This window comes from Fukomys damarensis, unplaced genomic scaffold (assembly GCF_012274545.1).
Source record: "Fukomys damarensis isolate Sample0158 unplaced genomic scaffold, DMR_v1.0_HiC HiC_scaffold_16, whole genome shotgun sequence".
Classification (NCBI taxonomy): Eukaryota; Metazoa; Chordata; class Mammalia; order Rodentia; family Bathyergidae; genus Fukomys; species Fukomys damarensis.
Window position 1 is genome coordinate 50,352,812 of NW_022900928.1, and position 15,042 is coordinate 50,367,853.

The following is a 15,042-nucleotide window of genomic DNA, read 5'->3' on the forward strand; positions in this document are numbered from 1 at the left end:
TGGTGGAGTTCTTGGGGTCTTCTATATAGAGAATCATGTCATCTTCAAATAATGACAATTTGACTTCTTCATTTCCTATCTTTATTGTTTTTCTTTCTTTCTCTTGTCTAATTGCTGGTGCTAATGTTTCCAAACTATATTGAACAGGAGTGGTAACGGTGGACGTCCTTGTCTTGTTCCCGATTTTAGTGTGAAGGATTTCATTTTTTGACCATTTAGGGTGATATTGGCTGTTGCTTTTTCATACATGGATCTTATCAGATTGAGGTAGAGACCATCTATTTCATTTTTGGGAGGGTTTTTATTATAAATGTGTTGGATTTTGTAAAATGCTTTTTCTGCACTTTATGAGATGATCATATGGCTTTTGTCCATATAGTGTATTATATTATTTGATTTGCGAATGTTGAATCATCCCTGCATACCTGGGATGAATCCCACTTGTTCAGGGTGCATGATCTTCTTGATGATCTTCTACATTCTACATTCTATTTGCCAGTATCTATATTTATTAGTGAGATTGGCCTATAGTTGTCTTTTTTGGTTGGGTCTTTCTCTGCTTTGGGGTTCAAGGTGATGCTTGCTTCCAGGAATGAATTTGGGAGTATTGCTTCCCTTTGAATTTCATTGAAGAGTTTGAACAGTAATGGCAGTATTTCCTCTCTAAATGTCTCATAGAATTCAGCAGTTAAACCATCAGAACCCAGGCTTTTCTTAGTTGGTAAATTTTTAATTACATTTTTAATTTCATTGATTGATGATTAGTTCGTTTAGAATTTTTATGTCTTTGTTCAACTTGGTAATTCATAGGTATCTAGGAAGGTAAGACAAATTTTAATTCACGTTTTCAGGTACTTGTTTTCAAGATAGGTTTCTGGTTTTGATTTGTGTTTGGCAATTAAAACATCTGACCAGAAAGTAGACCAGAGAACCAGGATTATTTAACCTGGAGGATAAAGAAATTTCCATGTGGTTTTCCTGTAAGACTTTGGCTTCCAAGGGGCTGTGGAGTGTTAGAAGAAAGACTAGTACCCCTGAGTTCTGAATTGTGTACAGTGGTCTGCCATCATTCATCAGTGATCCCATGAATGCTTATTTTTCCTATTAGTTTAGGAAGCACTTTCTTGGCTTTGCATCTAGGTGTCCATGAAGTTAGAAGCCCCAAATGAAGTAGAAAATTCTTAATATTGTGGCTTCCAGAAAATAACAACTAGAATTTGTGGTTGCAAATAATGCCATTATGGGAGATAAAGTGGATGTCTTCTTGTTTCGAGTGTTAATTGCTACCAAGGATACCCACTATTTGGTGGGAAGTCAGTGTCAATTTTATACCAACCCATCTGTTTTACTGACATGGTATTTATTATTAAAGTGTACCACAAGCTGATTGTGCTTCTTCCTTTGGGTATGAGTTAAATTGTTTGTCAGTTAACACTTTCTGTTGTTAATTGCTGTCTGTATGCTACCTTTGTTTTACAAGTGTTTAAAGAATTAAAATTCTCTTAGTAGAAGTTCCAGGCATGAACTGCCCATGATGTGATGCCCCTTAAATCACTAAGCTACTTTTATTTTTCTCAGCATTCCTCTTTCTAGAAGAATAGGACCAATTCATTTACTCCAGCTCATATCTAAATTGTATTGATAGCTCAGTATTGCCTAAGATTTATAAGACGTTGGCCTAGAAAGGTATTAAGATAGGTCTGAGCAAAGCCCATGTCTGTTTTCCAAATAGAAAAGTCAGATTGTAGGAGTATCACCTGGACTAATAAAATTTAATCATATTGCTTTAATCTGGCTTGTATGGACTTTCACAAATTTTCATATTTTCCTTGAGCTTTAACAAGATGGCTCACCCAGTTCTTTGGTTTAGCATATTTGAATGTTGCAAGTGATATACTTATAATAAAGTGATATAGTGTGCTATAGTTTTATATATATCACTAAATTGGTGATCTGTTGGGTATGTATGCGGTTTGGGTTTAAGGAGAAATTTCTGGGTGAATAATTCAATAGCATTTTCTGATTGTGATATGTTAGCTGGATATGAGAGAGGAACACTTATCTCATTGGGATTTTAAAATATGTAAAGCCCAAGCTGATCAATTTGAAACATGTGGTTATATAATGCTTAGTTTTGTAAGATTGAACTGGTAGTTATTTTCTTCATTTATTCTTTTTTTTGAAACTGAACAAGCTTTCCAATCATAAACAGTAGGATGAATTTACAGTTCAGGAATGTTTCAGAGCTTACGTTATTGGCAAATATAGAAGCCATCATCATACTTCATCACTGTCTAGGATACAATTCAGCTTTTGTCTTTATGAGTGTTTATACTCACAGGACCTGTCATAAATACACTTGAATAATAGATTTCTTTTGTTCCAAAAGTGTTTTTTCAGTATTATGTTATGGAGATAAAAAGGAAAGCAATAACAATATTCTTAACCTCAATAGTTTGTTAGAAAATTTAAATAAATATATGAAACTATTTGGATTATACTCAAATAGCATCATGTTCCAGGTGGACAGGAAGGGGAGAGATTATTATGGATGAGTTCAGCCAGGAAAATTTTGTGCAGGTGGCAGGAATTTTAGATAGCTAACATAATTTTCCAGAGCATTTGGCCTACGTTTTTCCATAATATTTCATGAATCCTTTTCTCCTTGTACAGCAAATAGTCTGTGGAAGTGTATTGTTAAACTTATTAATTCATTTAATGAACATGTATTGAAAATCTACTGTGTGTTAAGTATTGCATTTGAAATAAAACTCACACTAGGTCAAGCTCCTGTCATGAAACATAGGTATGGTCAAAATCTGTAATGGAAAGACCAGGTGTAAAATTAGATGTTAGCTGGACTCCCAAAATCAGAGAGAAAAGTGGTTGTTAGGCATATAAAGATTAATAGAAATGAATAAAATAAAGTATCACAAATAATTGCTTATTCTTGGATGTTAGAAATGTGAAGGTAAGTAATAAAAATGTTTTCAGATTTTTGCTTAAGTCTTATAATAAATGTCTTTAGCATTTACACAAGATCAGTAGCTTTTTTGTATATAGCATGTAATGGGCGCTAGAGAAATTACTTCATATGTTTCATGCCCAAGGTCTGCTGCAGCCTAAACTTTCCACAGTTCTTATGGTCTTTTAAGACAGTTGGGGATTCTGTACATTAGAAAAACTGGCCACTCATCTGTAAGGAGCTGCTGGCATACACTACATAGTTTGAATCTGACTGAATTCTCTCAGAATTTTCTGTCAGACTTTGAGGGTGGTGGAGGCAGGGTTCTGACCAAATATTCCCATTGGTGTGTTCTCCTAAAATCTAATTTGCAGGATAATGTCTTGATTCTTATAGGCCTGCTGTATAGGACTGTTAATTCCTGTTTTCTTTCTGTTATATTATTCTTGGTAAATGTTTATTAGTGAACTAGTAATATAGTATTTTGAGATCTTTAATCATAAAAATACTTAGAGGAAACCTTAGCTACAGTATCAGGAAGTTAGTAGGCCACTATTACTGATTCATCAGATACATATTTAGTGTTCCTGGATGTGTACTTTTTTATAAGTGATAAACACAAATATTTTGATTTGAACCAAGAAATGTATATTTTTATGAAAGAGAGGCTATAATTGAAGAATGAATTTAGTTTTTTTAAAGCAGAATTAAAAAAGGAACAAAATTTATTGTCAAATTGAATCCAGTCCCCAAAAACTGCTAGAGGGAGAGTAGTTTTTGTTGTGGGATCCAGACATTCAGTTGCTTTTGCATGTTAAAATTTTTCGTCTCAGACATTTTTATTATAATCAACTATTATCTGACTGAGTGTATAAATAGCACTTATATGGGAAACAGACCAGAAAACCATACAAGTAAAATAGAAAACTGCATAATTTGTTTTTGGACAAAGAGCAGACAAGCAAAATAAGAACCTGAATTTCCTTGCTTGGAACCAAAACTTGATTTATAGCCACTCAATAATTTGCTTTTGGAGTAGGAAGTTTCCTGGGGAAGCCTGGGACTCCAGTGATCCTCACAGGCACAACCTTAAGAACCAGCACAGATCTGCCTGGGACTGCACAGTTCAACATTCATATTTGTGATTAATCAAGTAGGAGATTCAAATATGTCCTGCCAATCAGAAATCAAGTTATATTTTCATGTATTCCAATAAGCTGCTGACAGGCTTCTTGCCCTAGGTATTTATTTAATCCTTTGGGAAATTCCATTGTTATGTGACCTATGTCCTATTAAATTTTAGACTGCTAAGAAGGAAAATAAAGCATTTGCAGCATGTCTTCTGTTGTTGTTGTTATTTGTGTAAAAAAATGCGTATTTTATTTAACAAAAACTAGCAGTTTACCAACCTGCAAATCCATCTACTTATTTTGTTTCCCCAGAAAAAACATTTTTTGTTACTTCTCTCTCTCTCTCTCCCTTTTTTTTTTTTTTTTTTTTTTTTTTTTTTTTTTTTTTTTTTGTTTTTGTTGTTGTTGTTGTTACCGGGGCTTGAACGCCAGTCCTTGTGCTTGCAAGACAGGTGGTGAAACCACTGAGCTAAATCCCCAGGCCAGAAAAACCACTTTGAACATTTTTCCTGTTTTTTTGTTTGTTGTTGTTGTTGTTGTTGTATCAGGGATCAAAGTTGGGACCTTGCACTTGCCAGGCAGGCAGTGGAACCACTGAGCTAAATCCCCAGCCCCTATTATCCTCAGATGCATTTAGGACATTGTTGTGTTCTCCTTTTTCTGGAGATGTGTTTCTGAGAACCTTAGTTATTGTTCCAGTCTCAGTAAGATTCCCTCTGGACAGTTTCACAGCTGCTGTCCGGGAGTATCTCTGTCATCCTGGAGTTCTACTGGCTTCCACTCCACATTGGACTCTTTTCCTAGATTCTGTCTCCTCTTTTCTTTTGGTTTATTCCCATGTCTTCCTAGAGTACAACATCATGTAGTTTCTGCTTTAAGGAAATATCTGAGGAAAATTTTTTTTGTCCTTTATTAAAAATGTTCGGAAGCACTGAGTTAAAAATCTGGGGTTCACATACTTCTTTTTCCCTTTCCTTTTCTTTTCCTTTTTGGTTTTCTGAGACAGGATCTCACTGTGAATTCACTAACTTTGAATTCAATATGTAGCCCTAACTCATGATGATCCTCTTGGGATTACAGGCTTGCAGTATTCCCCTGGCTTCATGTGCTTCTTAAGAGACTAATGTATCTCTCTGTGTTACCTCATCATCGGAAGTAGCTGCTGCCTTCAATTCTTGCAAGCCAAACTGATTGATCCCACAGCTTGTTTCTCTATAAGCATTCTAGCATTGCTTCCATCACCCAGACTTTTGCTGACCTCTTCAAGCTCATCAACAGAGCTTCATTTGAAGTAGATGGCTTTCCATTATTATTCTGGCAACTTTTTTTTATCCAAAGAAAGAACAAACACGTACTATGCTATTATACACTCCAGTTTAAAATTCTATAAATTTTATACAATTTTAAAAATTTTATAAAATTTTTTTCTCTTATCTGTTCAAACCTGGGATATAGGATTAATTTCAGTATTTTTGAAGAAAATAAAGTTTTCTTTTTCTAAACTTCAAAAAAGAATTAAATTTATCATTAGGCTGTTAATGTGTTTATCAGATCAATCAGAATCTCTAGTAATCCTTTGATTTCTATTATGGTAACTGAAGAAAACCCAATATGAAGTAATCATTTCACGCAAGCTTGGTTAGGATAAAGTCTACTAGTTCTGAAGAGACCCCCCCAAAAAAAAATTCTAGTTGAGAATTTAACTATTTTTGTGATCCTAGCCATCAAATTCAAATCCTTACACGATTCTAGGCAAGGGCTTTGCAGTATTTTAAAATATCAAATGGAAAACATTCCTTCTCTTCTTTGAAGAGTTCTGTTGATAACACTCGTGCTTCATTTTCTCACTTAACCTGCCTGTATGGTATGTTTTATGCCAGACTATTAGACTTCTGATCTCTCCCAGTATGTTCAATATGAGTATAAGTAAATGAAAAGAAAATGTGCTTAATGAGTAAGAACACAGAAACCATGCTTTAAAGCCTAAATAAAAATAAACTTTACTTTTATTTGTTATTTTTAACCCAACCATTCTGATTTTAGTTAATAATTCATATTGTGTATTAGATATATTCTTATTATGTATAGATATGGAAATTGATATAGATGAATTACTTTCACAACTGCCATTCAAGTACAGTACTTTTTTTGGGTACTGGGGATCAAACTTGGGACCTTCTATCTGTGAGGCAGGCAGCAGTACCACTGAGCTAAAACCCTGGGCTTAAAACTGTACATTTTTAAGAATATGCTACTATAATTTCCTATTCATTTATAATTTTTATTTGTCCTTCCAGTGTTTTTCAGTTTTTATTTTACCCCATAATTTAGATGATTTTTCCTTATCTAATTTCTGTTAAAATCTGGACAGTGTAGGTGCATAGCTTTCTAACACAGGATTGCCTAACTTCAGTACAAAAACAGATCATGTTAAAAGGCAGATTCTGGTAATGGGGCTTGAGAGACTGCATTTCTACTTAATAAACTCCCAAAATGCTGATGTTGGTGGTCCTTCTGCCAGCACTTAATTAAATAGCAAAGATCCAGATTTCCTAGGATGTCGGAATAAATTGACCACTTCAACATACAGAATTTATTTTGAAATATCAATGATCCTTGAGTTTCTAGAATTCATTGAGAGACTTTGCATTATTGTTTTCTACCACGTGCATCTAAATAATACTTGATTTTTTCCTTATGGATTTTTTTAAATGTTTCGTATTTGAGTCTGGGGGTAGCTCAGTGGTATAGCACTTACTTGGATGTGCAGAGATCTGGGTTCAGTATTCAGGACCACCTACAATACACACAAAGTTTCATATTTGAAATTTTTCATATTTGTAGGTCACTATTTAGAAGTAATTCCAGCACTGTATTTTCACTTATTAATGTTTTATATATTAAATATAAACTATATTTCTTATGTCTTTGTAGAAAAAAGTATCATACTTCATACCTGCTAAACTTCAATTTGCAAAACATAACAAAATATACATCTCTTATCTATAGTTTTGAGTCATTAGGATCTTACTATATGAACTATTTTATGCTTACACATAAAACCAGAAAAAATAATTTAAAGAAGTTAGTAACTAGCTTTATTGAAATCTGTTCTTCTCTAATTAAGTATGAGCTATGAATAAAGAGTAATGCTTTTCTTTCTTTTTTAAAAATAGCTCAATCACTAAAAGAATTTGCAAGGCTACTTATTACAGTAGAAGAAGAAAGACGGAGACTGGTAAGTTTGTTCCTCATTTTTAAATAACATTTCTCTGAGCATATTTAAAAAAAAGACTAGATTTATTATTTAATACCTGTACTAAAACTACATTTTACGAAAAGGTTTGGGAATATGATTATCAAATATTGCTAATAAGATACATCATTCTATTTTGCTTACTCGGCAGATATAAATTACCTTTATTTTGGTTACCAATTTAATTGGTCTGAGATTAGAAATGTTGAACAAACTGCCATTAGGAAACAATGATGGTGAAAATGGGAAAGAGTGATCAGAGATGTGGAAAGTAAGTTGAAAGTGACATGAAACTAAGGGAATATTAGTTCTGGGTGGGTGTAGCTATGATTCAGATCCTGTGCAAATAGTTCAGAAGAGCAGTAAACCCATTGGTGGGGGTTGTAATTTAACAAATGTGTTAATGGATATCAAACAGTTTGTTACTGTGTGGGAGGAAAGAAACCCAAGAGAATGTACTCAGCACCAAGGAGATTTTGTGCTCACCAGAGGAAAAGCTGTTCCTTGTAGGAGGAAAAGAGGAAGAGAGGATTCATGAAAACATAGTAAAATTTGGAACAGTAAATTAACTGAGGAGACAGGTACAGAATAGTGTAAGGAATGAATGGTTTTCTGTGAGCAGAAAGTAGTTGAAAACAGCCAAACACAAATTATTCATGAGAAAAATAAAGAATCTGCTGCTTAGTGATAAAGAGCCATTGAGATTAGACATAAATGTCAAGAAAGACCAGCTGCAATGTTTTCTTGATTTCGTAGTAAAACTCAACATTGGCCTGTGTTCAGTAAGTATGATTGGGTGGTCAGATTTAGGTTAAAGAGTAGTGCAGAAGACCAGGCACTGCATTAAGGGTATATGGGTTTGTATAATATTAAAATTGTTCTTGGTTGCTTATATGAAAATTGAAGCAGAATGATACCCATAGCCTTTGAAAGCAGAAAGGGAAGTGCGACTATTTATGTCGGGGTTCACTGGGAACAAAGCCACATTAGGCATGCTTGGTAAAGAGTGGAAGTTGGAGTACTGACTGGCTGTGACGCTGTGAGGTTGAAATGTGGCTGAGCTGGGAAAGAGTCCTCGGGAATGAAAAAAGCTGATCTCAGCAAGATCTTGAGATCATCAAGTGTGATGACAGGGTAAAGGACAGAGATTAAAAAGAGGAAATGGCTGAGGAATATAGTAGAGTGTTGTGTAAACCATAGAGATGAAGATTGAAATTCCAGGTCTTAGTGCTTCAAAGATCTTCATTTCTGCCTTTGGCCATGTTCTAATGTTTGGGAAGGAGAAACTTTTGTTTTCATAGGTGAAGTCATATCGTGGTTTTAAATTGCTTTACCTGTTGTTTCAGAGAACATCTATTATAATGTGCAGAATAATGAAATAATCTCTGTAGATAAAAGCCTAACAGAATGTATTTCCATAGAGATTATATACAAAACAATCATTAAACCTACTGATGTAAATACTGGAATGATAATCAACATTTCCAGTCATATGGTATTATTATAACTGAATAATTCTATACCTGGTAACACATTGAATGCAAACATGCGTCAGTGAATTTGTGTTTTAAAAACTAGTGTTTTATTTGGAAAGTAGAATATTTTAAATGTACCGGGAAAATTTAAAAGAACTATAATTATAAAGCCATTTAATTATTATTTTTAATTTCTAAGTCACACGTGTATATTAATTGGGTTTGACCAAAGTCTTAAGTAACAGTAAGCAAAAACAGTAAGCAAAAAACTTAAATCTTATGATAGATGAAAGAGGATACTTATCATGTTATAGTTTAAATAAATTATTTTATTACCAGTGATCTACCATACTTAATAAGATGAGTAGTTATGTCATCTTGGTAACATCATGACTGTTTGCAGAAAAAGAGCCCAAAGAAACACTGACTTTAGAAAAGGAATCTCTTCTTAAAATTCAGGGTTTTTTCCCCTCAATTTCTGCTAACGCCAACAAAAAATGCATTTTTCATGGAACAAAAAATAAGAAAAGAAATAGTGCATCTCAGAAATTTTTTGATACTGGGGATCGAACTTGGGTCCTTGTACTTGTGAGGTAGGTGGCCAAACGAATCACTGAGCTAAATACCCAGCCCTTACATCTCAGAAATTTTTGATGGTAGCATTTTCCCTGTCTCATGTTTTTCAGTAGAAGAATTATCTTTCATGATGCAGCATTTTCCAAAATGTTGTTGAATGATATCTGACATCACATGGTCATATTAAGAAGGGCCTTTTTCCACATGTGTGACTTGTTTATTTCTCTTGGGAGTATATCCTCAATATGTATCCATTTTCCCATGAATGAATCTAATTTCTCATTCTTTATGGCTGAGTAGTATTCCGTTTTACAGAAAAACCACATCTTCTTTATCCAGTTTCCAACTGATGGGCAAATGGGCTTTTTCCAAGTTTTAGCTATTGCAAACTGTGCCACTATAAACACATTTAAATACCGAATAGTTTCTCTGGTGTGAAAAACTATAATAGTACATAAGATCCTAATGAGATAATTGAAATAGGAAGAAAAGGACTAAAGGTGTAGGGAAAGTGGGAAGGGTAGGAGAAAGGGAATAGGGGAAAGAAAAATATATGAGAAAATGAAAAAATGGAAATAAAATGTTTGTAAATGGGGAGGGGAGGAGGGAGTAAAGGGAAGGCAGGGACAAGAGGAAAAAATGAGAACTAAGACCTGTCTGTCATGTAAAGGAGCAAGATCCCAATAATGAATGTAACTGTACTGTATACTTAAAATGTACCAATAGACTCAATGAGAGAAAAAAAAATTAGAAGTATCATAGATTAGCTATCTTTACAGAAAGATTCAGACTGCTCTCAATATCAGCTTCATGATTACAGCTCTTCCTTTTTCTTTAGATCAAGCTAATTTGGCTGTGCAAATGTTACTGTTTTATCCGGGTTGTTCAAAGTTAATTTGAATCAATACTAACATACCAGGAGAACTCTATATGGAAACATGAAATGCTCAGTTGTGGTCTTCTGGAATAAATCCTGGTAAACTCTTCTTTGTTTATATTAAAATAATTAATTTGACTCTTGCTTCCAGGTCTTTGGGCTTGATAGATTCTTTCCCTGGCTCCCTGGACCATGCCTGCTCCTGTACTCATTTCCCCATTCTCGGTGCTCTCCCTTTTCCTCTGTCCTTTCTTGTCCCACAGACTTTCTTTCTGTTCCTCCTAATGTCACTACAAGGTTTTTTTGATTGTGGATCTTTGCATTTTCATTTCATCTGCCTTGAATGTTCTGATCCATATTCTTTGCAGATTTGCTCCGTTATCATTTCAGCTTTATCCCAGATATCTTTCTTAAAACCTTTTCATTTCCATACAGTCTAAACTAGTCCCCTTTTGTCCTTGTATATTTTGACAGAAATACCTGCTTTCATACAGCTTGCATCAGAAAAGGGGACATAAAATACATTTGGTGGTGAGTGCTGAAACGTATCCAATGGTGAGCTTGTTAATATAAAGAAGAAAATGGGGGAACACAGTTAAATTTTGAGTCTATTTAGGTGCCTAGTAGTTGTCTAAGTACCCTTGTCTAGGGAGCAGCTGCAGATATATATGCCGGAGTTCAGAGAAGCAGCTGGGGTTGGAAATACACATTTAGAAGTTGTCAATATCTAGAGGGTATTTAAAGCCATGGGGATGGGTGATATTAGCCTTTGTCAGTGTGGAGACTGAAGAGAAAAGGTGGGCGGACAGAGCCGTAAGGTGCATGGAGTGCTGTGTTTGTTCGGATATGGTAGAATCCACAAAGATTAGATCAGCAGGAGAACTTACAGAAGCTGCTTGGACAGCTCTTTGCAAGCCTTATTTCTTCACTTTTAAATAGTAATGATGGAGGAATAATAATGGGAAGCTTATGGAGTGTGATGCATTCTTCAGGGTAGAGTGTCTAAATGACCTCCTTTGCTTTATCCGCTCCTCTATCCTACTCAATTCCTGCCCTGTGGTCTCCTCATGTTCTAAGTAGTCTCAGCTCCTTACCTGGAGAAATGATTTTATGTGGGTATAAAACAATGCATATATACATATGTTTTTTCCTTGATTATATCTTTATCACCAACAAAGGAGGCTTCAATTTCAGAATATTTTAGCTGATATTAATCTGAGAGTTTTATATAGTTGGACTTCTTTTATTTCTCATGCTAATTAATATGAGATACTTATTTTTTAACTATCATTGCTCACAACATATCAATCCTTGACCTGTGTAATTGCAAATTTTTCTTTAGGTTTCCCACAAGTTATGTTCTCTGTATTCAATGCTTAGATTAGTCTTTGAAAGAACTTTCCTGAAATGGTCTAGGTACATGGATATTATTTTGGAATTAAAAAGTTACAGAGGGAATAAAAGGAGAAATATATAATCTTAATTTTCTAATTTCCTTTCTTTCACTTTTTAAAAAACATAAGAAATATTACTTAAAGTTTAATGGTAAAACCAGAATAATTTTAGATATTTACTAAAGGAAATAATGTGTCCAAAACATGCATTATTTGGTCATTGATGAGCCTCAAGAGATTTGTAGTATGTGTCTGTGGTGTCCATTACCTTAGAGATAAGCCTATATGATCTTTCAGTATCTGAAATGTGTTTAATAGTATGTGGCTTGCATTATATTTCTATTAAGTAGCAATACTGAGGATAGTAACTACAGCTGATATTGAACAGTTCCAAAGTGTCAGGCACTGCTCTAATAATATATGAGCTGATTAAATCCATACATCAACCCTCTAAGTTATACATTTTAAATACAGCTGGAACACCTAATTTTTTAGTATTGGGGCTTGAACCTAGGACCTTGCATTTGTTAGGCAAGCAGTCAGTCACTGACTTACTTCTGTAGTTTCCCCTTCCCCTTTAAACACTTTTTATTTTAAGATGGGAGTCTCACTAAATTGCCCAGCCTGGCCTAGAAGTTATATCTACCTGACTTAGCCCTTGGAGTAGCTAGGAATAGAGGCATGCATCACCCTACCCAGCTCAAAATTGAAATCAAACACTTTTGCATTGCTTACATTATATGCAATAGTAACAGTCTGTAAATATTTTAAATCTGAAAACTCTGAAGTCTGAAACTCTGCTGATTTCAAGCATTTTGGACAATGGATACTCTCAACCTGAGCACCTATTTTAAAGAGAAAACACTAAGGCATGTAATTAGGAGATGATACTGCAAGAAGTTGAACTCTAATTCATAATATTACAAACTAAGACTTTGTTTAATTTGAGCAACACTAATAACAACAGCTAATATATGTTGTTCATATAGTGTGTGAGATACACTAAAAGTGCTTTAAATGTATTCAGTATTTTACAAAAATTAGGAAGTAAACAGTCATTTAAGTTTTGAAATTACCTTAGATTAATTTTCAAATACTGTGTAACATTTAAACGATATTCATTTTAACAAAAACTTCATCCATCCATCCATTGATAGTTTCTACATCAAATTTTTGATACATACAAGCTAAAAATGTTCAGTAAATCTGATAAACCTATTTGAGTCTTTCCACTATCTTTGAATTCATGAAATAGAATATTATAAATGTTTAATCTTTTGCCAGAAATTTTACTTTATTGATATGGCCTTAATAGGTGATACTGATTATTCTCTAAAATATTAACATGGCTGCTGTCATATACTTAGGTCTGATTATCTGCGAAGTAATCCAGTTTCTTTTATTGTCTCTGATAAATGAGAGAAAATATGCCAATATTATTGCATGCATGCATATGGATACTTCTGGTATATCTTAGTTTAACTTTTATTAGAAACCAAGGTATACTGGCTTTTGTACTGACATTTTTACACAATGACTTCACCTGAAATTAAAAAGTAAAATATAAATAAATATCTCAATGTTCTGTATGTATAAATGTCTAGCTTCCACCTTTATTGAACTGCGGAGGCTTCTTGTCCCTTGGTTTCCAGTTACCTGGTAAAAATTATATAACAGGATTGAAAGGTGGTGAAACCCACATAATTCATCACAAGTGTGATGGTAGTGGCATTTATTTTTTATTGCAAATAACTGTAGTATCATGTGCATTTTCTATATGTACAGGATGCTTTCATACGCATTTTTACTGGAGCCTCACAACAATCTGAAGCTGAAGTCTCATCTAAATGGATGAGTTATTCAGTGTGATGCAGTCCACCAGTGAGTGACATGACAGTACAGTACTCAGTTCCAGGTCATTGAGCTTCCAGCTCGCTGTTCTCTCTTATCCTATGTCTTCTCTTTTTTATGCAGTTTTTAAATACCTCAAGTTCAGAAAACTTGTCTTTTTGGGAATTCTTTTTTCCTTGTGTATACTATATGTTCTGAAAACTATCTGGGTTCAAAATTTTGTAAAGTGCTTAGTACACAAATTTCTTGATAGTATAAGACGAAGATAGTGGTTGAGAGTTATCACATGTAAACCTTCTATCTACTCCTTCTCAGATTGCTTGAATTAATTCGTTATGTTTAAGTTTAAGATAGAAATAAACTTTCTTTTAGTAGAAGCTATTAATTTAAAGTGAAGGACTTGAATGGGAGCATTGTCAGGATTTCAAAATCTAGGTCAGAGTGTTCATATTTGGGGATTTTGTCTTTTGAGTCTGTAACTAAAAAAGACTTAGGATTCTTAACGAGAACTAAAGATGACTGCCAGAATTATAAAAATATCTCAGATTAGAAGTAGTACAGTGGTCAGACAGTGAAGACTATCCTGGAAAGCTGCCTTTTAACCATTTCACTGCTCTTTATCTCTTCTCCCCCATCGAGCCAAGAAGGGGATATCCAAAATATAACCTGTATTCCACTGGGGTGTTCCTTCTTGCCTGATCCTGCAAATGCGTATGTGAAAGGAAGGTTGTGTTTTTCCTTAATAAAACTCAGATTGTATGGTATTAGGAGTTCTGTTCTCTGTGGCTGCAAACAAAAGAGAGAACTGAGTTGGCACTAATTTTCAATATATTTTATTTTAGTATGCTAGGTTGAGTAGCACTTGTACGTGATTTTTTTCCTTACAATTGATATCAAACAGCTGATATTTAGTGGTTAAATATATGATTGCTAAATTAAATATTTTTTAAGTAGACAAGTAAAGTCTTTATGTTTTCTCATTTCCCCAGACTGTTTTTTTTTTTAATGAAAATCATCGGGAAGTTTTCAAGAGATTATACGGAAGGATTATTAGGGAACTTTTCCGCCAGACTGCAATTAAAAAGCAATCAACTTAAAGTGCTCTTGCATTCTTTTAAATTTTTCTGTCAAAATACAAACGGTGTTGAAAACTTATTTTTCAGTTTTCCTACTTTTCTGTTTTGAACCTTTTGGTAAGGTTATTGTTGGTATGGCTGTGAATATGTCATGTGTGCTGCAATAACTTATACATGCAGGTGGCACTTGGGCTTCTAGTTGCTTTTCCACCTCTATCTAGTTCCTTCATTTTCCTAACTTTGCCATTTATCCTAATTCCGTAGGCTTTAATGTGGTGTTCACTTTTTTTGTTTGTTTGCTTAATGAGATTTTGGCTTCTTTTCCAAGGTAGGGATCAAACCCAGGGCCTTGCATATGCTACTACTGAGTTATACCCCTAACCTCATTTTGGCATCTTTAAACTGTACATCATATTAAAGTCTTTCCTTTATTACCTTTGCA

General features: G+C 34.1%; 1 protein-coding gene across 2 annotated transcripts in view; it reads left to right on the forward strand.

The window, feature by feature from the left end:
* Nucleotides 1-15,042, forward strand: part of Arhgap42 (Rho GTPase activating protein 42) — a 265,379-nt gene that overhangs the window by 86,052 nt on the left and 164,285 nt on the right. For both annotated transcript variants that reach the window (XR_783877.3, XM_010642036.3), the window contains exon 3: nucleotides 7,272-7,333. Coding sequence is in view for 1 of the 2 variants with exons in the window: in XM_010642036.3 (XP_010640338.1) it covers nucleotides 7,272-7,333 (62 nt within the window). In the remaining variant the exon portion in view is untranslated. The remainder of the gene's footprint in view (nucleotides 1-7,271; nucleotides 7,334-15,042) is intronic.